General features: G+C 39.4%; 1 protein-coding gene across 2 annotated transcripts in view; it reads left to right on the top strand.

Annotated features, from left to right (window-relative positions):
• Positions 1–323: 323 nt before the first annotated feature.
• Positions 324–24971, top strand: part of LOC122562666 (sarcoplasmic/endoplasmic reticulum calcium ATPase 2) — a 93175-nt gene continuing 68527 nt past the window's right edge. Inside the window, exons 1-5 of one of the 2 annotated variants that reach the window (XR_006315385.1) lie at positions 324–996; positions 1674–1691; positions 1786–1868; positions 13472–13576; positions 23338–23476. Coding sequence is in view for 1 of the 2 variants with exons in the window: in XM_043715703.1 (XP_043571638.1) it covers positions 879–996; positions 1674–1691; positions 1786–1868; positions 13472–13576; positions 23338–23476 (463 nt within the window). In the remaining variant the exon portion in view is untranslated. The remainder of the gene's footprint in view (positions 997–1673; positions 1692–1785; positions 1869–13471; positions 13577–23337; positions 23477–24971) is intronic. The other variant, XM_043715703.1, reaches the window with a different exon arrangement.

Genomic DNA, 24971 nt, shown 5'->3' with positions numbered 1-24971 from the left:
CATTGAGAAACTGTTACATTTCCGGTTACAATGTAGCGGGGTCTTTTTTTCCTCTTTGTCTGCTGGGATTTATCCAGGCACCTGTTGCACAAAGAAAGAGCAGGTTAAGAAGTTCTGAAACTTTTTTTAGGTCGTGTGAAAAATTCTTCATATATATACACTTTTAAAAATAAAAAAAAAATTGATCGTTAAACTCTGTTTCATCACGAGTGTGAGTAAATCCTGGGGACAAATGATCCCGTTTGCATTTCACAGTTGGACGTCACTGGTTTGTCAAACCGGCTTAACTCTTCTCCTCCTCCTCCTCCTCCCTTTTCCCGGGAACTCTGGAACATGAGGAGGAGCCGCCGAGAGACGTCAGGCTCTGCGGGGTCCTGACGGCGGTAAGCTGCTCCAATGAGCTCTCTCCACATGCGGCCACTCGAGGTCTCGCCGTGAGAAAGGCCCCTGCCACTCAACTGGTTATAAACGTGCTGCTGCCGGTGGCCGCTCGCACACATTCATTTGGGTCGAGCGACGAGCTGCTATTGTACCGCCTTGAGAGTAGCAGCATTGTGTCGCAGTCCTGCGGTTCTTCACTCCATATCACCTTTTAAACAGGCAAAACCCACAACAAAGAGAGAGAGAGAGGACAAAAAGTGCGAAGATTTCTCTTTAAATTATACCTACAGGGAGAAAAATAACCAAGAAGTTGAGTTTTATAAAAAATACATAATTTTTAAAAAATCCTATAGGAGTGGTTGACTCCGGGCTTTTCTCCATCCCCGCATCTCCCTTTTCTTCCTTGTGTGTCAGTTTGTTTCTGCTGAGGAAGAAATCCTCTCTGCTCCGTGGACAAGAAACCGCAACACTGAAGGAAGGAAACCTGGAGTGAAACCATGGAGAGCGCGCACACAAAGACTGTGGATGAAGTTCTAGCCTATTTTAACGTCAATGAGACAACGGGTCTTAGTTTGGATCAAGTCAAGAAACACAAGGAAAGATGGGGACCGAACGGTATGCGGTGTGATGCTTTCTGTCGGTATTGCTGTTGGTGTGTTTCGATGTGTCGCGCGTTATTCTCACTACAATCACCTCTCCCCAAGTCTCCCCCACCTCCCGGTTCGTTGTTGTAGTATTAGGCCTTATTGCAAGCTATGAAGCCGGCATCTCTGTGTAAGGCAGACCGAACATGGCTGACTCACCGCGATATCTGAATTTTAAATTGTATGAAAGTCACATTTTGTGTTTCCTTTGCCGGGGGGAGGGGGGAGGATGGTGGTTGAGAGAAATGCAGTATATCCTCAAATCTAAATATTCTGCTCTTTTCCCCGCCCCATTTTAAAAATGATTTTACATATACTTGGAACCTGAATTCCAATCATCCGTTTGGCTAAACCTGCAGCGGAGATATTTATAATTTGTCCTCCAAAATGTAATCACCGAAGATGAGGAGTGATGGTAACGCAGTCAGTTGGGTTAACATCCTTTTCTTTAATAACATGTACATTTTACTTGAGCTGAGGTGTACAACCCTTCATGGCATCATGGCCGTGGGATACTCGTGGTCAAATTTTTAAAAAATATTATTTCAAGCGTGACTTTGTGTCGTCTTGAAGTCTGATGTATTTGCGTGTTTTAACGCAGTTTTCTCTTTCTCGCATATTCCATGGTGGCGCCACTCGTTAAAACAGAGCTACCTGCGGAAGAAGGTATTGTCGATCTTATGTGCTTTTATATAATTGTTCTGAATACCGAGCTGTGATTATTTTTTAGTGTTGAACTAACAGCTTTCTCTTGTCTCAGGCAAATCTTTGTGGGAACTTGTGGTAGAACAATTTGAAGACTTATTGGTTAGAATTCTACTCTTGGCAGCTTGTATATCTTTTGTGAGTACTTTTAAAATCAAAGTTATGTCAATGTCATGTTTTCTTCCCAGGGTGATTATTTTTACATACTATATTTATATACGGATTTATTGAGAAATTGAGTACTGTGCACTGAAAACTAATCTGTACCCTTGCACTAACTAATCATGATTGGAATGGTGTGTGGTATTTTAGTCCAGTCTGTCTTGATAAAAGTAAGGTGACAATTGCAGCTTTTTGACGAGGGTAAGACCGATGTCTGCAAAGATGATACACTTCTGTTGACCAAATTTGGCCAGTGACCTTCATGGGGACGTGTGGTATCTCATCTCTCCTTGACTTTTAAGGTTTATAGCATGCCAGTTAAAATGGTTTTGGGTCAACATGACAATAATAGAAAACAATGCTCAGCCATGGATTGGGTTACACTACTTAATGCAGTAGCTGTACTTGTTGTAATGGTTACCCAATGGCAGACAGAAATAAATGTTCCTGACACATGTATGAGTAACAAATGTTCTGCTAAATTTGAGTTTTAATTCAAGTAGTTATCCATTGCTGCTTTGAGGTGTAAAGTACCATCTTTGTGGATATCTGCATACATGAGCATTTATATCTCTAACAAAAATAATCACTGAAATAACTGACATCTTGGTTATAGCCTCCTTTTCATTTAAATTGGTTTAAAATCTGATTTTATATTGTTACAATGGAGTAGAAAGCAGGAATTATTTGCAAGAAAGCAAATTTAATACTTTGTATGCAATTAATCTGGGTTTGGGCAAAACATTTCTTTTGAAATAGTGTTCCACTTGATATTAACAGTTTTCATGTATCAAAGGTATTGTTGCATCCTCTGATGCAATCAAAGAGCTAAAGTTTAACTGTGAAGTGCACGAGTGACAATAGTGTGCAAAAATATTAGGGGTCAATGTTGATAAAGTTTTACTATGTTCATTACTCATTCCAGGTCATGTAGATTCAGTTTAGTAAATACTTCTGGGGGTGGGGGAAGAGCAGTTTGACTTTTAAAGTATTTATTTGGAAAAATCTGATTAGCAAAAGTGAAATAATAGCCAACAAATTCTAAATAATGCTTTCAAAACATGATTTCCAAGCAACTATTTTTTAAAAATTTGATTTTTTTGATTTAATAGATAGCAATGTATTTACCAGGGCACTTCAAGAGGGAATACTCCTTAGATATCATAGGAAGTTTTGGGGTTTTCAAGTAAAAGCCCACTGGAGAGTGTAAATCATGACAAGATAATTTTAGGAAAGGCATTGCAGTGAATGGTCTGGGTATAATGGACTATGCATAAGAGGTTCAAGCACAAATGTATTGGAAACCATTGAAGCTGCACTCTGTTCATGACTTACATGAGTTTAAGGAAGTTGGTGTACTATGCAATACTTTCTAAAGAGGCTTGGAAAGTCTTGGAAAATCCATATAAATGAAAACCATTTTCAATGTTGAAGTACTGCTTTGAGTATGCAAGATATAACTGACAAAGTTGGACACATGGTGTGAGTACATATGTGTCCAATTTGTACAGGGGTGTGGCACTATGTTGCACTTTCAACCAGTAAAGAATTTGAGTCTAGTTTCACTTTCACATGTTATAAGGAACTTGTTCTGCTTGTCATCGCTAGTTTTTCTAAGGAAGAAAATATTCATGATGGTTATAGTCCTTGTTGCTGAAAAGCATCACACTTATCAATGTGCTGACCAAGAGAAGAAAACTAATTTATTCCGGGGGAGGGGAGGGTAGGGTATGATCATCCTCTAATATGCTCCAAGAATAGCCATTCATCAAATCCTGAGTGTTGGCAGAGCACTTGAATAAAAGAGCTCAAAGTTGATCTTGCCACATCGTGTTCACATATGGGTAATTCCAGGAGGGGTTATTTGTATTAGGAGAACAAAACTACCATTTCCCAAGTCATTGAGGCTCATTTGAGTACTTTGGAGTTTTATAGTTGAAGCTGACTGCAGTGTTGTCTGATGGAAATAGGATTCCAGCCTCTTAAGAAAGGAGGGAGATTGCGATATATATGACCTTTTTAGAGGATGGCGAGTGGTGGGGTGTGGGTGGGGAGGAAGGGAGGAGGGATGGGATGGTGATAGTAAGTGAAGAGCGATTCTGTAGATTTAATAAACAGAATGATCATAAAATCTAAAATGCTTTTCTAAACTAAAAGCCTTGACGCTGAATGCAATAGTGAGCTAGTACCAATACTAAAGTTACAAGCATCTCTCAGTTCTAATCTCTCTCAAAAGGAGAACATCCTTTCAGTATCCATTTTTTTGTTAAATTCTTTTAGGATTTTTTCTTATTTCTATAAGACAGTCTCTCATTCTTAACTCCAAAGGAGCAGCCCAGCCCGGCCAATTTTTAAGATATCACCTTCATCTATCTCAAGTAACAACCCAATGATTCTTTTGTGCTGCTCCCAATGCATGTTTATATTTTTCCTTTAAGGGGACCAAAACTGCATACAGTAATTTAGGTCTGGCCTCAGTAGCACCTTGATTATATCTGTGGCAAAATATCTTATTTTTGTTTTATTGCCCTGCAATAAATATCACTCCATTTGCTTTCCTAACTGCTTCCTGTAACACATACTATATTATTGTAACAGCAATCACAGGACTGTGATGCCAGCACATACTATCATGGTATGTGGTGTACTTGCATTGGCAATACATAGTTTCTAATACAAGGCTACTACAATCCTGATTAATGGCTCACAACTGTAACTTTTAAAAATGTTCATAACAATGTAAAAGAAATTGATCTGTTAGCATGGTACCAGTTAATACCTGTTGCTACCTGGACTAAATAACTTGATCAATAACTTGATCAGTTACTTGGACTTAGTCAGGTAAGCACAGATGAACAGCAATGCCAGCATTATTGCTGGCAGTGTTAGCAAATAAAATTGGGATCTGGGGAAGTAAATAGTCCTAGTTCCTGCAAAAGCTATACTAAAAGTGAAATTGTGGAAAACCAAGCGATTTATTTCTAGAACTGCTGGAGTTGAAGCAGTCTTGCACTCTTTCTTTCACTTATAGTCATGTCAAAGCTGGTCATCAGTAATAGTATCTGCTAGGTTAAGGTTAAGGGTCAGTTCCTTTAGTAGAACTATGGATTGCTAGTAAGAGATTGTGGAATGACCTGCTTCCCTAAAGGTTCAATTGTCCTTGTCAGTTGAAACACGTGGCCTTGTATCACAGCCTATGAAAAGGTATCACATCTGATTTCAAGTTAAGTTCACATGTTTGACCTAAAATTAGTTAATCCATTTTTACCATTCCTTGCATGCAGTGTCTGTATTGGTTAATCACATTAGTATGCTTGCCTGGAACTGAGCTTTTGTGCTGTGATTAAGAGAAACTATGCCAGTTTGAAGTAATGTGATTTAGGTGGAAAATTTAGTTTTATGCTTCAAAACTCCTGTATTCTTTCCCTTTTCAACCCATTTGAACTTTCCTCATTCTTCCAACTTTGTGACCAGGATTGAAATTGATCATATTTTTTCTGCATTGCACTATATCTATTGTGTTCAATCTGCTAATGGCTTCAATACAGTGAAGGCACAAAGTGAAGAAAAATTGGTGATTAAAGGTGCATAGGAGCCCCTCAATTTCTAGCAGTTGGGTACTATAAGGCATTGATGAAAGTTTGATAGCAGGTTCATCTGACTGGAAGATGAACCTGCTATCAAACTGACTGGAAGATGTGCATTGTGCCAAAAAGCAAAATAGGTAGAGGGAAGACTATCTTGTCAACATCACATTTTAAAATTATTTTCCAACAGTGTCTTAAGAATTGTACTGTACAAATGGATATGGAAGATATAGACTGTAAGGAAATATATGGTGACATCTTGCAAAATGTCCAGATTACAGAGGAGGAAGTGCGGGATGCCTTGAAATGGGTAAAGGTGGATAAATCCCCAGGAACTGATCAGATGTTCCCAAGAACTCTTTTTGGGAAGCTAGAGAAGTGATTGCTGGGCCTCTTGCTGAGATATTTGTATCATCGATAGTCACAGGTGAGGTGCAGGAAGACTGGAGGTTGGCAAACGTGGTGCCACTGTTTAAGAAGGGTGGTAAGGACAAGCCAGGGAACTATACACCGGTGAGCCTGACTTTGGTGGTGGGCAAGTTGTTGGCGGGAATCCTGAGGGACAGGATGTACATGTATTTGGAAAGGCAAGGATTGATTAGGGATTGTCAACATGGCTTTGTGCACGGGAAATCATGTCTCACAAACTTGATTGAGTTATTTGAAGAAGTAATAAAGAAGATTTGAGGGCAGAGTGGTAGATGTGATCTATATGGACTTCAGTAAGGTGTTCGACAAGGTTCCCCATGGGAGACTGATTAACAAGGTTAGATCTCATGGAATACAGGGAGAACTAGCCATTTGGATACAGAACTGGCTCAAAGGTAGGAGACAGAGGGGGGTGGTGGAGAGTTGTTTTTCAGACTGGAGGCCTGTGACCAGTGGTGTGCCATAAGGATTGGTGCTGGGTCCTCTACTTTTTGTCATTTACATAAATGATTTGGTTGTGAGCATAAGAGATAGTTAGTAAGTTTGCAGATGACACCAAAATTGGAGGTGTATTGGACAGCAAAGAGGGTTACCTCCGATTACAACAGAATCTTGACCAGATGGACCAATGGGCTGAGAAATGGCAGATAGAGTTTAATTCAGATAAATGGGAGGTGCTGCATTTTGGGAAAGCAAATCTTAGCAGGACTTATACAATTAATGGTAAGGTCCTAGGAGTGTTGCTGAATAAAGAGACCTTTGAGTGCAGGTTCATAGCTCCTTGAGAGTGGAGTCGCAGGTAGTTAGGATAGTGAAGAAGGCGTTTGGTATGCTTTTCTTTATTGGTCAGAGTATTGAGTACAGGAGTTGGGAGGTCATGTTGCGGCTGTACAGGACATTGGTTAGGCCACTGTTGGAATATTTGTGTGCAATTCTGTTCTTCCTATCGGAAAGATGTTGTGAAACTTGAAAGGTTCAGAAAAGATTTACAAGGATGTTGTCCGGGTGGGAGGATTGAGCTATGGGGAGAGGCTGAATAGGCTGGGTCTGTTTTCCCTGGAGTGTCGGAGGTTGAGGGGTGACCTTGGAGGTTTACAAAATTGAGGGACATGGATAGGGTAAATAGACAAAGTCTTTTCCTTGGGGTCAGGGAGTCCAGAGCAAGAGGACATAAGTTTAGGGTGGGAGGGGAAAGATAGGAGAGAGACCTAAGGAGCAACTTTTTCATGCAGAGGGTGGTATGGGTATGGAATGAGCTGCCAGAGGATGAGGTGGAGGCTGGTACAATTGCAACATTTAAGAGGCATTTGGATGGATATTTGAATAGGAAGGGTTTGGAGGGATATGGGTTGGGTGCTGGCAGGTGGGACTAGATTGGTTTGGGTTATCTGGTCGGCATGGGCGGGTTTGACCGAAGGGTCTGTTTCCATGCTGTACATTTGACTCTGAAATTCGTGGTTGAATACACTTGTATAATTGTAGCAAAATCCTATTTTGTCACATCCCAGGGACAAGTAACTTGGAACTGCTATCTTAATGTTTTTGAAGCATCTAAACATATTAACTTTTTTGTTACATTTTAAATTCTCATTTTTCTCTTTTTAGCAGTGTGTACTTTTATTTTTTAGGTGATCCATTTACTTCAGATGTAACTTGGTACGATGTAGTAAAAATGTTTAACAGATGAACTAGAATAATAATTTTTCACGTTTTATGTTCTAGCTTTTAGTTTCAGGCCTGGATTACGGTGCTACCCAGTTAGTGCTATCTGACTATAATTGTTAATTCTCCTGTACAGGAGACAGTTTGTACATGGCTGGTTAAGTACGTTTTCTGTCAATAGTTTGGGTTTAGTTTGTTCTTGAAGTAAGTGTTAGGGTCATACTGCAACATTTTAAATTAACTACAGATTTAAATAGTGCTTGGGATGACTGAGATCTTCCAATAACCTGACTTGATAGCACAGTTGAATTGTACTTGTATAGTTGAAGGAATTTAAATAGACTGCAGTTGGTCTGTTCCATTATTTATACAAGTTTTTTTTGCTTTTTGTTATGTTCCCTTTTTAGGAAGTAAATCTTCCTGAGTTTTTTACCATTTCAGGACAAACCCTAATTCTATATTTTTAAAAAAATCTACTAACTTGTAGTCTAAATGTGCAATATAACAGAACATTAACTCCCCACCCCCAATTACTGTGTATAAAAATAAATTCTATAATGCTCAAAACCAAAAGTGCATTGCACTTTGCATTATTTCTGCATAGCATGTGGTACTCTTGATGTTTTCAATACAACTGCTGTTCCGCATAATATTTATAATCTACATTCCCTGGTAAAGCTACTGATTTTACACCGTTGGGACTCTTTGGTACATTGTATCAGGTCGACCTGATACAATGTACCAATGTCCTTTTCCTAATGACTCTTTTGTGGCTGCTTTAGTCCACTCATCTACACATAATTCTGGACCGTAGAATATGCTAGCCTGCACACTGGGTCACAACTTTCTGAAACAGCAATAACAACTGGAAAATCTACAAGTTTCAAGTAAACAAGAAAAAAAACCATTCATAGAGATAATGATCCCCTGGCGGTAGTTGATGTTTCAGTGTGCATGCTCCTCGGAATAGCTCATAGAGCACTGACTCCTACATCGTGGAGCTGATGGGAATAACCCTTATTTAAGAACATTGCAAGTGTTTTCCAAACATAATTATTATTTGAGGGCAGTGTGTGGTGGGGACTGGGAGACTCCAGGTATGCAAGAAGGATCTAATGTGGCGTGCTTTTCTCTGCACATGCCAAGCTGAATCTTTAAAGCCCTGGTGATGGCACGTTTGCCAAATGATTGTGTTCAGGGATCCATTTGATAGTTTTGAACTACTTAAATATCAAATGTTTTGTAGATTGTGCTCTTTTCAGTGTGAGCAATCACTGATGTACTTGCCTCCTTTTAAACCTGGTGGAGAAGGGATATATGCTGTGTGCAACTGTTATTGTTGCTTTGATTAATCATGTATTTAAACTGGAATATATCAATAATTTAAGCAGTGAAACCTTCATGGAGTTGTTTTGAGTGGTCTCTACATTGGAAAAACTGCCTTCAAATCAAATCTTACATATTTTTGGATAAGGTGTGTACTTCAAGAGAATAAATGCATTGATTTTGTTTGAACATCAAATGTGAAACTTGAAAGGGTTCAGAGGAGATTTACAAGGATGTTGCCAGGGTTGGAGGATTTGAGCTACAGGGAGAGGCAGAACAGGCTGGGGCTGTTTTCCTGGGAGTGTCAGAGGCTGAGGGGTGACCTTTATAGAGGTTTACAAATTCATGAGGTGTGGTTAGGATAAATAGACAAAGTGTTTTCCCTGGGGTCGGGGAGTCCAGAACTAGAGGGCATAGGTTTAGAGTAAGAGGGGAAAGATATAAGAGACCTAAGGGGCAACTTTTTCGCACAGAGGGTGATAAGTGTATGGAATGAGCTGCCAGAGGAAGTGGTGGAGGCTGGTACAATTGCATCATTTAAAAGGCATTTGGATGGGTATATGAATAGGAAGGTTTTGTGAGAAGATTTGTAGCTCGGGTGCTCGTTGTTGTGGTTCTGTTCGCCGAGCTGGGAATTTGTGTTGCAGACGTTTCGTCCCCTGTCTAGGTGACATCCTCAGTGCTTGGGAGCCTCTTGTGAAGCACTTCTGTGATGTTTCCTCCGGCATTTATAGTGGTTTGTCTCTGCCGCTTCCGGTTGTCAGTTCCAGCTGTCCGTTTCAGTGGTCGGTATATCGGGTCCAGGTTGATTTGCTTATTGATTTGAATCTGTGGATGAGCGCCATGTCTCTAGGAATTCCCTGGCTGTTCTGTTTGGCTTGACTTATAATAGTAGTCTTGTCCCAGTCGAACTCATGTTGCTTGTCATCTGCATGTGTGGCTACTAAGGATAGCTGGTCGTGTCGTTTTGTGGCTAGTTGGTGTTCATGGATGCGGATCGTTAGCTGTCTTCCTGTAGAATGGCACACCCATGGGCTCGCCCATCTCTGGACTCATAACAGAAGCGGTAATGCAAAGATTAGAACAAACAGTCTTACCGCAAATTCAACCCAAACTCTGGGTCAGATATGTGGATGACACCTTGTTAATCATTAAAAACACAGAAATAGGGAAAACACACGAGATCATCAACGCCACACTCACAGTATTCCGATTCACTAGAGAGGAAGAAAAGGACAACCAACTCTCATTCCTAGACGTGATGGTATAGAGAACACCGAACGGAGAATTCACCACAAAGTTATATAGGAAAGCCACACACACAGACCAAGTCCTGAACTACGAAAGCAACTACCCCAACACACACAAAAGAAGTTAGATCAAGACACTGTTCAAAAGGGCCACAACACACTGCAGTACACCAGAACTGCAATAAGAGGAAGAAGAACACCTATACAATGTATTCGCTAAAAACGGATACCTGCACAATTTCATCAACAGATGCCTAAGGGAAAGACAATGGAACGAGGACATGCCGCAACCCAAAGGACTAGCCACACTACCATACATCAAGAGCATTTCCGAACTGACAGCCAGACTACTGCGACCACTAGGACTCATAACAGCACACAAACCTACACTCTCAGACAACAACTCACCAGAATGAAGGACCCGATACCCAGCATGAGCAAAACCAATGTAGTGTACAAAATCCCATGCAAGGACTGCACAAAACACTACATAGGACAAACAGGAAGACAGCTAACCAGCTCGCAGGAGGTCTGGTTCAAGTTCCACCTGCTCCACTGATATGTAATAACATCTCTGAGCAGGATTATTAAGGTGGAGTGAGTGGGGATGGGAATCTTACTGGTATGTACACTTCTCCCCAGTTCTGATGCTTAGTAGTGTGAAGGAGGTATGGTAGGTACAAAACCCCAGTTCAAACTTGAGAATATTTCTGGCTCCCTTATCACTACTTTCAGGGAGAGGGTTTGTGGGAACAGCCTCCTAACTGACAACCCTGGCAGTGAAATAGTGGATTGCAACTGCTTGAAGTTATTCCATGTGCAATAATTGAGCCCTGAACCTCTACCCTGGATAAAAATTTGGTCTTTGAAACTTGACTTTTGCATATCAATATATAATTTTTTTTGTGAATAGTATATTGGAAGTTGTACTTTAAAGGTTTCATAGTGTAATTTTAATGTTCTCAAAGCTACAGTAACACCTCAACATGTATTTTATGGAGGATCTGGCTGTATGTATCTCTCTTTTTTTTTTTCCTTTGATCTCATTTGCTATGACCTACTTTTGATGCATGACCTACTCCTGGTATGATTCATCAATTTTTTCCTTCTACAGAGATTTGTGCTTAACACAATAAAATTACACATTTAATTGTGCCTCACCACATTGTATTTGACTGGTTGTTCCTCAGTCTTGTAACATTGGCATTTAATGTTTGTGTTCCCCATTATGTACATGAATGACATCACCCTTGACCAGAAGAGTTGTTGGCAACCTCTCACAAGCTTGGCAAAGTTGTTGGGACTTTGTAACTTTGCCTGTTTGCATCCTCTTGCTGGGAAGGTCTGGTTCATGTTTGGCATTTTTGAATGTTTGGATGAGAGAAATTTAACAAAAGTATTCTAAATTGAACTTCTAATACATTTTTGCGACACTTGCTGTTATGTGGCTTAATCTTCAGGAATCCTCTCTTTTGAGTTTCTTTATTTAGTTTACATTTTTTTGCTTTGGAAGTGTCTCTTTTCAAGAGAAACAGGTGATGCAGGTAATTAGTAAGCTGGCTTTCCATTCTTCTGGGATTGAATTCCGTATGTGTCAGTCACGATCCTGTGTCAAAGTCAAATCGAACTGTGGCTCATTAGACAAAGATTATCAGGAGCTAAGTTAGAAATTTTGTTGAGATTATAAGTCCCAATATGACTTAACACTATTATATGAAAGCATTACAGGTGTCATCTTTGAGAATACAGTCAGTTTTTTTTAAGCTATGTGAAGTGATAACTGAAGGAGTGTTTCATGCCCCAGCATTAAATTCTTTACCCTTCAGTGCAAAAGATCACCAAAGCAGTTTAAAATATACTTATAAGCTCTGGTGTTGTTTCTTTTGGTTTGGTACTTAATGACTATTGCAGTGTCTGTTTTTACCCCAAGACATTTTCTCATTTAAGATTTGATACATGTTTCGCCCAGATCCATGTGGCTTTGTAAAAATGTTTGAAGAATTTAGAGCTGAAATCAATATGTAGTTGCTTTTTATGACTTACAAACTAGTATAGAATTGAGTTTTATACTGATCTGTTGTATCTTGGTTTCAAGTTGAGGGCATCCAATTTTAAAATGTCAATAGTGAGTTGATTTATTGATGCATCACAAGATGTTGCTAAGCTTTGTGATTTTATGCTTTTAACTTAATTTCCACACTTTTAATAGAATTCGTAAATTGAGCATGAACGTTTGTTTATACCTTGTGTTTTGTAATTGCCTGAAGCAAAATGAAGGTGGCCTTTTGTAAATGAATCTGCAAATGAACCTGATTTTATAAATTTAATGTATTCACCATACTCCTTTCATAAATTCAATTATTTTAATTAGGTGGTCTGTATAAATGAAAATGCATCCTAAAAATACATACAGCTACAAATGTTCAAAGGATTCATTTACAAGTCCTTGAGCTTGTGGCACTGTAGTTGATATTCATTGAATGTATTTATGTACGGAAAGTGAGTGAAGATGAGACTTTTTTTTTAATCAATATGCGCACTTTGCTGATGCTTGAAATAGAAACTCAACTTTTTTTTAAAAGGAAGAACTGTAAACTGCAGTGTTACAGACCAGGTGCTGTGAAATGAGGTTAGAATGGCAGCTACTGTATTCAAATGATTCCGGTATGATGGGCAGATTTAGCCTTTTCTTTGGTGCAGTAATCTTTTTAAGAGTTCAGAAAGGATTTAAACTGATGTTGTCAGGGTTGGAAGGCTTGAGCTACAAGGAGAGACTGAATAGGCTGGAGCTATTTTCCCTGTAGCATCAGGGGTGACCTTTTTATAGAAGTTTATAAAATCATGAGGGGCATGGATAAGGTGAATAGCCAAGGTATTCTCTCTGGGGTGAGGGGAGTCCAAAACTAGAGGGCTTAGGTTGAAGGTGAGAGGTACCAGATTTAGAAAGGAGCAATTTTTTTCACTCCGAGGGTACTGCGTGTATGAAATGAGTGATGGAGACTGGTCCAATTACAACACTTTTTTATAACTGGCTTCTGGATGGATGTATGAATGGAAGGATTTTATTGAGGGGGATATCGGCCAAATGCTGGCAAATGAGACTAGATTAACTTATGATTGCTGGTCCACATGGATGCACCAAAGGGTCTGTTTCTATGCTATAAATCTGACTCTAGGGTATACAGAGCCTGAAAATACTCAATGGACAAATTGTGTAAGAAATGCGCCAAGGCAGTTTTTAAATGCAATCAAATGTTTACGAGCAGATCACTGCATTTTTGAGTGAGCTGTGCACTTCACAAAACCTTATTTGATTATTTTTTAGGTTCTGGCCTGGTTTGAAGAAGGTGAAGAAACTGTAACTGCATTTGTGGAGCCTTTCGTAATACTATTGATTCTAATAGCAAATGCTATTGTGGGAGTTTGGCAGGTAAGCTATCATTTTATGTAAACTAAAATTTTAGTCGACAAAAGAATATTTGGCATTGCATTCATGAGCAGAGGAATTGGGAGCAGGAGTAGGACATTTCTAACCTCTACCCTGCTCTGTCATTGAAGACAAGAAAAACTGCAGATGCTAGGCAGCCAGGGAATACACAGCAAGCAAGGCAGGAGGTGAAAAAGTCGACATTCGGGTGTAACCTGCTTCAGGACTGGGGGTGGGTATAAGGTGAGCTGCAGATAAAGGGGGTAATAGGAGAGGGTGGTGAAGTGGAGATAGGTGAAGGCAGGTAGAGTGTATGACTGGTTGGTCCATGGGAGGAATGAGTCCGGTAAGGGGCTCGGGAGATGGGAAGGGAGAATATTTGAAATTTGGAGAACTCTATGTTGAGTCCTCTGGGCTTGTAGACTGCCGGGTGGAAGATGGTGGGGGGGGGGGGGGTTGGCATGGTGTGTTGGAGGGGAGAGTAGTGCAAACCAAGGACTGATGAAGGGAATGGTCCTTGCAGAAGGATGGGAAGGGAAAGATGTTCTTGGTGGCATCTAGTTGGAGTTGGTGGAAGTGTTTAAGGATGATGCATTGGATGTGGATTTTGGTGGGGTGGTAGGTGAGGCCGAGGGGGACCCTGTCTTTATTGCGTTTCGAGGGTGTGGGGTTTAGAGCTGGGGAATGGAGGTGGTGCAATGGAGGGCTGTCTGCATGACAGAGGGAGGAAAGTCACGTTCGAAATAGGTGGATATTTGGGATGCTTGGGAGTGGAATGTCTCCTTGTCAGAGCAGATGCAGTGGAGTTGGAGGAATTGGGAGAATGGGATGGAGTTCTTGCAGGATACTGGGTGTGAGGAAGTCCAGGTAGTTTATGGGAGCCTGTTTGTGGTAAACATCTGCCTGGAGACTGTTGCAGGATATAGAAATGGAGAGGTCAAGGGATGGGGGTGGGGTTGTGTCCGAGATGGACCGAGTAAATTTGAGGGTGGGGTGGAAGTTGTGGGTGAAGTTGAACTGCTCCAGTTCAGCCTCAGCGCAGGAGATGCAGTAATCAGTTTAACAATGGAAGAGTTGGAATACAGTGCCTGTGTAGGTACTGAAGAGGGACTGTTTGACGTGAGCCCAAAAATGATCTGTGGCCTTAGCTCCGCATTCCAAATTACTACCACCACCAATCTTTAGATTCTTAACCAACAAGGGAATCAATCACCCCACCTCAACTGTATTCTGTGGCAGTGTGTTCCAAAGACTTAGAAACCTAGAAAAATGGGTACAAGGGTGTGCCATTTGACCCTTCAAGCCTGCACCACCATCCGATATGATCATGGATGATCATGCAATTTCAATATCCTCACTCATGTTTTCCCTTCATACCCTTGGATCCCTTTAGCCACATGGGCCAGGTTCAGCTGCTTTTTGAATATAATTAAACAAACTGGCACTGAGAGCTTTCTGTGGTAGAGAATTCCACAGATTCACAACTCTTGAGTGAAGAAAATCTTCTTTGTCACAGTCCTGAATGTCTTACCCCTTATTCTTAGACTGTTACATCTAGTTCTGGACCACACATAAAGACAGACAGTGTGTGTGCGTCTCCCTCAATACCATGCATGTCCATCCTCGGACTAGGAGACCACAATTATGTGTAGTACTAAAGGTATGTCCTCACCAAGTTCCTGTACAACTGTAGCAAGACATTCCTAGTCCTATACTCAAATCCTACCTCTGAGTATAGCTTCTTTATAAATAACAACTTCTAACACTTCATGATAAAACAATTTTCTATCTTAAATCGACTTATTTTTACATTGTTCCGCTAATTCGAATTTCTCCCATCAGGGCAATGTCCTTGCAGCATCCACCTTGTCAAGTCCCATCAGGTCTTGTGTATGTTTCAAAAATATCCTTTCGTTCTAAATTTACTTCATGCAGTAAAGCCATTAAGGAAGATTAATTCAACAACATGTGAAGTATTACCTTGCATAAATGACATGATATAAATCAGAGTAGGCCCACTTTCCTTCTCCATTCCTACTCCTGTTAAAATTGTATGTCCATGTACAACATCAACTGGAGGGTCAACATGGGAGCAGAAAAATTGTCAATACTGACCTAGCTCTTTTGAGGTCAAAGAACTGTTGTGCACAAAACTACTTTCTTTTCTCTCCATTTTTCAAATATTTTCATGATTATTTTGCCTGCTTATAAATTGTTTCAGAATTGTGGACATTTATTTCTTTGCTTGCAGTATTTCTACCTTCAAAGGTTAGGGAATAGGACTTAAATAGAGTTGGGTAAGTTGGGAGGGATTCTTTCCACAGTGCCAGCAATCCATCTCTTTTAAAATGATTTGTGGATGGTGTCATTTGGAATTTTGAAGACTGAAATTGAATAGATTTTTGTTTGTATAGGTACCAATGGACATGGAGAAAAGGCAAGTAAATAGTTGATCTACAGATTATTATTAATAATAATATTTCTTCGAGCTGAAAGGGTGGAATGACTAGCTTCTGTTCCCGTGTCCCTGTTATGCTGAGAAAGTGGATGCTCTGTCATCAAGATATTATGTGGAGGTGCTGGTGTTGGACTGGGGTGGACAAAGTTTAAAAATCATAACACCAGGTTATAGTCCAACAGGCTTATTTGGAAGTTCTAATTTTCAAATGTTATAAATTCTGTCTTATGATCCTGCCCCACTAGGTACCTGATGGAGTTGTGCTCTGAAAGCTAGAACCTCCAAATAAACCTGATGGACTATAACCTGGTGTTGTGATTTTTAACTTCAAAATTTATTCAGCAGTGAGGCACAGTGAACTATTGAGCTGCATCTACATTCAACAAGTTCATGACTTAAGCACAGCATGCAGCTCGTTTTTAGGTTAGTAACGTGCTACCTATTTTCCAGAAGGAAATTAGTTTATAGAGCAGTATTCTTCTTCCAGTTGGATTTCAGTGCTATGTATTTGAGTTGACAAAAGATTTATTTAAAATTCACTTTTTTATCCTCTCTTTAAATAGTTCTTTTTTTATTTCTGTTCTCCATTTCAAACTTATCCAAATTTTTTAAGAGGGCTGGGTGTTGCACGGCAATATGAGGCATGTAAGAAACAATTCTGCTTCATCCAGTTCAGGTTTCTGAAAACCTTTTGTTTTTCTTTTGGCTTGGTGTAGGATATTTTGAAAATAAATAAATGGAAATTAATGAGTGTTTTGAACATTTTAAGTTCTAAATTTGTTAAGCTATACTCTTTAGATCAGTGCTTTCTAAACTATCTTCCAATTTTTAGAACCGGAACAAAACTTGACCGGGAACACCAGCAAAATAGCATCGAAGCAGATAGTAACATTTAGTTTCTAACTAAAGTCAGTGTTAAGGATCAATATATAATAAATAATGCACCACATACATATGAAAATTTTTTTACAAAGTACTGTGTAAACATTATCATTTTGCAAACTCATGCATGCTGCCATCAAGCTCTCCTTGGTGAAGCTCACTTATCATTTTTCTCCTCATCTGCTCACTTGTCTGGTGGATCTTTACTTATTTTTCCTTGTGCATGGTAACCTTGTTATTCTGCATTTTTCCTGCATCAGATCAGGTTAGAAACATCCCGGGCCTATTGAACTTCACTACTGTTGGAAGTTTCGTCTGAAGTTAGTGTACTGTGGGTCCTACCAATCACTCACCCACCAAAAATGGCCAGAGCCTGGGTTATCTTTCCCAAGTTGTTCCTCTGAGAAGGGAAGCTCACAAATGGAAAATGTGGATTGCAATCCTTGCTTTGGCTAATGTAGATCTTTGTAACTATTTCCCCAATATTACAGGGAAACCTAACCACAATAGCTTCACATTTATTTTGAGTAAAAAGTGTGTATGTCAGAACAAGGGCTGATTACATAATGGGGAAATATAAGCTGAAGAATACTAAATTGTTACTCCATTGACCATTTTCCATAATTCTGTTCCAGATTGGTGGCACAGTTCTCCCATCTCACCAGGAAGATAACTAATTTCCTAGGGAGGGTGGGTGAATGAATACTTGAAGGTGATCAGCAAAGAAAGACATTAGAAAATGTCAGTTCAAATCACCAATGGTAAACAAAATAGGTTCCTTTTATGGAAGTTACCCAACATCCCATTTACCTCGACATGAATCATTCCTGAAATTTTATTTGAAAAGGCCAGCAAACTTATGAAATGCAAATTCTCGCCTAGTTCTTTGCTTACATAATCTATCTGCATTAGAAGTTATAGATCGATTTGTTTTCTTCAATTGCTAATAAACCATTTAATGTTTGTCATGGCTTCACATTGTTGAATTATAATGAAGGCAGACTTGAATTTGTAAAGGTTAAACTTTGTTTTATGCTTGACCGAACTGTGTAGTTGAATAGAGCGGCAGCTGTATTTTGCAGTTTCGGAAAACATGGGTCATTTGAAAAATAAGTGAAACATGTTGTGACTGGATGTAGGAAGCTCATAAATCGTAGTAGTGGATGGACACTTTTTGTAGGATTGATGGGATCTCTGTACTGATATACCTCAGGAAAATATCCAATAGCAAGTTTTTTCCATTTATAAATGGGTTATTGGAAAGATAGGCTTTTATTCTAAATGCACATTAGGACATAAACCTCAGTATCTTGAGAGAAATGGATGGAAAAGATAGTAAAGGTGTTTGAGAAAAGTAAATTAGGATTATATCAAATTTTCAGAGAAATGAAAGCATGAGCTGAGTGGCAGTTGTAACTTCTATTTATTAGCGGAAAAATGGCTCTACAGCAAACAGCTGAGATCTTGTAGTATATATGACCTTGCTGGTTCTCCAAACTCATTTGCAACCCTGTCTATTTTTGCAAAAAATTTACAAAAAACTTGCTTCTGAAGGTTAAATAGGAATGAGAAGGTATCTGTCATGGTGTAAATTGAATCTGCTGCAAATAGGACAGGATACTGCAGAAAACTCTTTTGGCTGGGTTGCTGGTTTGGGATTTCCTCTCCTTGCATCCTCTCTCCTACCTCTATGTGCTGGCTTTTGAAGAAGGTCATTCCCTTTTTTTTTGTGTGTGAAACATCATAGGTGAACTTTCCCTAGGATTTAAAGTCAATATCACAAGCTCCTCAGTGAAGCCTTCTGTGTCCTTGCAGTGCTTTATTTGGCTACCTTCCAGATTTGAACCTGCAGAATTTGATGCACACAGATTGGTCTTAGCCTCAACAGTCACTTATTTACCCAATAGTACCATACCAAGTACTCCGATGTAAAGGTGATCACTCTCCTCATCGGAGAATGAGCGAGAAGAGGTTGGATCACCTGACTATTATATGGTCCTAATTGATCAAGACACAGTACTAAAACAAATTGAGGGATGCCAATATGGACAACAAATAAATGACATCTTTAGTGAGATCTGGAAGGTTCAGTTCAATCTTCCGAATATTAACAATCTAAAATTAATATTTGTTTGAAAACTATATTTGAGAGCCCTAATGCATCATCCAATAGGGAACACTGGCTTATCCTTGAGAAATGGTAGTAATTTATATTTGAAATGGTTTATTTTTCCTATAAAGATTATCGCCAAAAGGCTTAGCTTACTGCTAGCAATGCTCTGTTAAATTTAGTTTGATTGGCACTGCCATTACCCCTGCTACTTGCCTTTGCGCTATATTAGGCTGTTCTTTCACAGGATTTGCCATGTGACCCCATCAGTTCAGAGAATAGATCTAATTATCCTAAATCAGGTTTCTGACTCAGATTTAAGTAGATGATTTTGAATAGAAAACGTAAATTCACTGGCGTTTTGCATTAAGAGGCTTTCAGTCAGTTGCTATGGTTTGCTGTTGCACTAAGAGTGACTACTTAATTATGAAATGTGAAAATCGAGCATAAAAATAAATTGAAGTATTTAACTGTTGCAGCTCTAACACAATTACTAAATTCAAAGACACAGGAGCAGGTCATATTGTCTCTTGTCCCTTTTTGAATTTGTATGCTGCCTATGTTTTTTAAAAAAAAATTTGGTCACAGAATGTGGCTAGTGCTAAATAGACCAGCATTAATTGCCTTTTAAGGTGGTGGGTGCTTGAGCTGCTGCCTTGTACCAGTGGAGTTGATGAGGTAGTGGGATGGAGCAGTTACAACAAAATGTGCTCTGACCTTGTGCCTTGCAAATGATGGGGAACTCGAGAGGTGAACTGCTTGCCATGGAAGTCCTAGAATCTGACCTGCTTTTGTAGCTACAGTATTTATTTGATCAAGTTTAGTTTCTGATCAATATTAACTTTTGGGATGTTAGCGGGGGATCCAGTGATATTAATGCAATTGAAAATAGAGATGCTTAGGTTTTCACTTGTTAGAGGCAGTCATTGCCTGACATTTGAGCTATGAATGTTACTTGCCACATCTCAACCCTGGATATTCAAATCTAGCTGCATATGGACATGAACTGTTGCAGTATCTGAGGAGTCATAAAAGGTGCCAATCATTGTGAAGTCATCAGTGAAATACTCCTTATGATCATTGGGCCTAGTCTGCTACTCTGAGGGACTTTTGTGATGTCCTCGGACTTTGTATGACAAAACCAGTGCAGTTAACCCTCCCAGCCGATTCCCATTGACTCCAGTTTAGTTACAGCTCCTTTATTGAATTAAATACTGTCTTGATGTCAAGAACATTCACTCTCACTTCCACTCTAATTCAGCTCTCTCTTGTCTATCCTTGGATGAAGGCTGTATTTAGGTCAGGAGCTCCAAGACCATGGTGATTTCTGAACAAGTGCCTCTTGATAGCACTGTTGATTATTTTCTCCTCACTTGGCTGCTGATGGAGAGCTAATTGTCTGGGTCAAATGGTTTCTTCTTTTGCTTGTCAACAGCACCTGCCTAGGCAGTTTTCTGCATTAATGGGTAGATGCTAGCATTGCAGCTATACAGACTGGGACAAATGGGTAATGAAATGGATAATCTTGAAATGTTTTTTCAATACTGTTGACAGAATGTTGTCAATGCCCATTGCCTTTGCAGTAACCACTGCCTTCAGCCATTTCTTTATCTTGTGGAGTGAATTGGATTGGCTGAAAGCTGGAATTTGTAATGAAGGAGACCCCAGAAGTAGACCAAAAGGCATTGTCTATTTGACATTGTTTTTTAAACGTGGGGTATGGGCATTGTTTGTTGGGCCAACATTGATTAATCATTCCTTGAAGTTGGTAATGAGCTGTTGTCTTGAACTGCTGCAGTCCTTGGGGTGAAGAGGCACTCACTATGTAGGTAGGGGAGTCCCATGGTTTTGACTCTGAAGAAATGGCAGTATAATTCCAAGTCAGGATAGCGAGAGTCCCTTTGACTTGCTTATGTGCTCTTGCTCCTTGGCCTTAACAAAATAATCCAGTATCTGTCTTTCACTCTTCTGGAGAAGAGAAATTCTACAGGCCAGTGGCCTGTTAAAAGAAAATAATTCTCCTCTGCTCCATCTTAAAGTGAAGACCCCCTTATTATTAAACTGTCCTCAGTTCTGGTCCCAAATGTAAGGGGTAATATCCTTTCAGCATCCATTCTGTCAATTCCCTCCAGGAACGTACATTTCAACAAGATCAGCTCTGTCTTATGAATGCTCATGAATATGTTTAGTGCAGTCCTGTTCTACCAAATAACAATTAATACTGTCAGTTGCATCTCTCTGCTTTGAGATAGAAAGCCAGAGAATGGCACCCACAGCTTTCAGTTTAAACAACTGCCTCTCAATTCAGTTCACATCTCCTTATTGTGTGTGCTTGAGGAGACTCATTTGTATTCATTGTAAGGCAGTTTTGATGTCCTTTTCAATAACCTTATTAGTATGGTTGACTAGGGAAAAGGTTTGATTATGTGTTCAACTTGTAAACTTTAATTTATGGCAGTCTAAAGGTACTTTTTATGTTTAAAGAAAAGTTTTTTGGATATTATATAAAATCAGAACTCTTTCACTAGACTGGCACTGACCCAGTTTCACTGTTAATTCCTATCTATCGTGGAAGATTGGCTAGACAGTGCCAAAAACACTGTGTCCTGTTGGCAAGCCTTGCACAGTGTAACTATTTAGTGGCGCTGCTATGTTAACTACTAGAAACTTCTTGTGTGCCCTGTCTTTTGTCCAAGTCATTTTTGTGCAGCCTTTTTGTCCCCCTCTCTTTGTCTCCCCCTGCCCCCACCCCACACTGGCTGTGCTGTAGCTTGGCATAGCAGATGCCTCTTAACATGAGTTGTTGATGAGACAGAAGTGTGAAGTGCCATGTAACATTCAAAAAGTTTGCGTACAGAAAACCTTTTCAAGTACCTGCTTGTTTGCAAGAGATAAAAGGCCTTTTGGAAGCTTTCCCTTGAGCACAGTTAGCTGGCAGCAAAAGCTTGGTGACTGTAAACTCCCTTGCTTGCTTTAGTTCTTTAAAGGTCTTTGCTCATTTATGAGGAGAAAGTGAGGTCTGCAGATGCTGGAGATCAGAGCTGGAAATGTGTTGCTGGAAAAGCGCAGCAGGTCAGGCAGCATCCAGGGAACAGGAGAATCGACGTTTCGGGCATAAGCCCTTCTTCAGGAACTGCTCATTTATGACCAGGCACATTCAGTGGAAGGTGAATTATTGATTTTTTTTTTATCCTTTCTCTGCTGCTTCCTTCAGTGTTTTTGGCTACTGTCATTCTTTTCTCTTTCAACCGGAATGGAAGGTGTGGCAGATGTTAAAATGAGCTTAAACAAAGAAAAAAGTCCTTCCTGGTGTGGATGAGTCAGTACTGCATCAATGGAACGATTACTCAATGAAGTATCCACGTCACTTTTGCTTATTAGTTGATGACACTAGCAATTTCATGGTATGATGCATGGAGCAAGGGTTTGGCTGTTGGAAATATCAGTGCAATCCAAACAATTTTTGAAAGTATAGTATAACTGAGATTTACATTTTGTTAGACTAAAAGTTACATTTATGTACAGCCTATCGAATATCCCAAAAACACTTTTTAAACAACTAATGATAATCGTTGCAAATATGAGAGCCATTGTATCCACAGCAATGTCACAGTGGTAAGAATTTTTTTTTAAGGAGTCTTAATTCAGGGATAAATATTTTTGCAGGATAAATAGTGCATCAGACATAACTAGTATTCTTTTGAAATAGCAGGACAGAGTATTTATACCTATCAGAGAAGCAGAAAAATCAGCTGTTTCACTGTCTGGTCCAGAAGACAGATTTTATAAATAACAAAAAGTTATTGGACTTCAGTGCAGTGAGAATGAAATTAAACATGCTCAGAAGGTGGATGTTGTACAAAGCACAAAGTCATGAAAGTTAATTCTGATTGAACAAATAAGGAGTTTTGTTGTCTATTCCTACAAGTATCAATGTTTGAGTAGTACTGAAAAATACCATGTAACTTGAGCCTTGCTTCGATTGAAAGTTGACTTTTCTTTTGCTGAATCTGTTATTTTTAGATTCAACAGATGTCATTTATACTTGGTGGTTATTCCCATACACTCAAATTTTTGTCGTCTTTTTGCAATGCTGATGGACACTGACAATGGTATGTTTTGAGAAATGGGCTTCTGTTTGTTTTTGCTGGCATTGGTCCACTATGTAGAGCTCCAAACATTGGTCCCAAATTTCACCAGCTGCCTCTGCAAAAAAAACTGTTAAAAGTATTGGTACAGCATGTGCTGAAAACATGTCACTGATAAACTTTCTAAACCATGAATGTACTTTCTGCCCCCTACCTGCCATTTCAGGAAAAGAATGCGGAAAATGCCATTGAAGCCCTTAAAGAATATGAACCTGAAATGGGGAAAGTTTATCGACAAGACAGGAAAAGTGTACAGAGGATCAAGGCCAGAGAGATTGTCCCTGGAGATATAGTAGAAGTGGCAGGTAAGTGAAATTGAGTCTATCGCTGCAAATTTGATCTTTTGATTAGTTAAAACTTTTATATAAAATATATTCAACAAGTAAGACCATTCATGTGCCCTGAGCCACATGCATGATATTGGCATGCGTTTACAAAGAGAGATCAATATCAACCCTGCTGTAGTCCGATATCCAGCAGGTCTTAATTTGCGTCTATGCCTGTACACAAATTATTGTAAGTCTAATATTGTATCTTGCTTTTGTTTGTGCTAGGATGGTTTTTATGTAACTTGTAGTGGACATAGCAGGAAATGTGCATAAATAGCTAAATGCTCATGGACAGTTAGAGTTTGAATGCTGATTTAGTAGAGACCTTTTAGAATATTAAAGAGAATGTTATGATAAGGTAGGTGCTTGCTTCTGAAACCCAACAAAAGATATGTGCTTGAAACTGGAGCTTGACCAGGGTTTTTAGTATGTAATCACCTGCTTCCTCAGTTCTCAACAAGGGGTGGTGACAATTTCAAGAATCTAAATTGGGGTCTCAATTGGAAAACATTTGGAAAGCCCCAACATAGGTTAACAATGCTAAATAATCACAAGTTGAATGCCCAAACACACTATTTTAGGCTGTAAAGCAGTTTTTAGCAATTACGTTACATAATTTAGCAAGTTGATGCTATTGCTGTTTTTTTTCTATAGTGAATATGAAGTGTGACTGACAGGTGAAACGTTTTTTAAAAAGATTGCAGTTGCTTTCTAGGATAAATGATTTCTGAAAATTGAGAATTAAGAAAGAATAATCAATGCTAAGCAAAATACTGAAAAAAAAAATTGTGAATGCTGGAAACATTCAGCAGGTCTGGCAGCATCTGTGGAAAGAAATCCGTTAATGTTTTTGGTCCGGCGACCCTTCTGAAGAAGGGTCACTGGACCTGAAGCATTAACTCTGATATCTTTCCACAGTTGTTGCCGGAGTATTTGCAGCAGTTTCTCTTTGTTAATGATCGATGCTAGTTTATTCCAGGAATGAATATGCCTGCTTGCAAGCTTAAAACTTGGAACTATAGTTTTGGATTTTATCTAGCTACTTAGATAGAACTAACCATTTGTGTGTAGCCTTTTATTTAGATAATTGGGGAGATGGGGGAGGGGAGTTCCCAAAGAGAAGCTTGTCAGATTGTTTTGCAAATGCATACTTAATGGATGTTTTTCCCCCACTGGGATTCAATTTTCATTTGTCCTTCTTCATCTATCCTTTGCTGTGATAGAACTCTGCATGTACTTTTCTTGGTTAGAGGACATTAAGGTTATTGGTATTCATTGAATCCTTTTACTGCGTATGTGATGAGAATAATGTGCAATTAGTAATTGAAGTGAATGGAGGACAGGAAAGGGGAAAATGAGAAAGCAAGCTTGGCATTTGAAGGATGAAATTAGACTATTTGAATCTGTTGTTATTGTATTTTTCCCTCTTCCACTCCTTTATTACACTTTCTCTTCCAAAATGTCATGTGAG

The sequence above is a fragment of the Chiloscyllium plagiosum genome, chromosome 25, assembly GCF_004010195.1.
Source record: "Chiloscyllium plagiosum isolate BGI_BamShark_2017 chromosome 25, ASM401019v2, whole genome shotgun sequence".
In the NCBI taxonomy this organism is placed as follows: domain Eukaryota; kingdom Metazoa; phylum Chordata; class Chondrichthyes; order Orectolobiformes; family Hemiscylliidae; genus Chiloscyllium; species Chiloscyllium plagiosum.
This window is presented reverse-complemented; position numbering and strand designations above follow the sequence as displayed.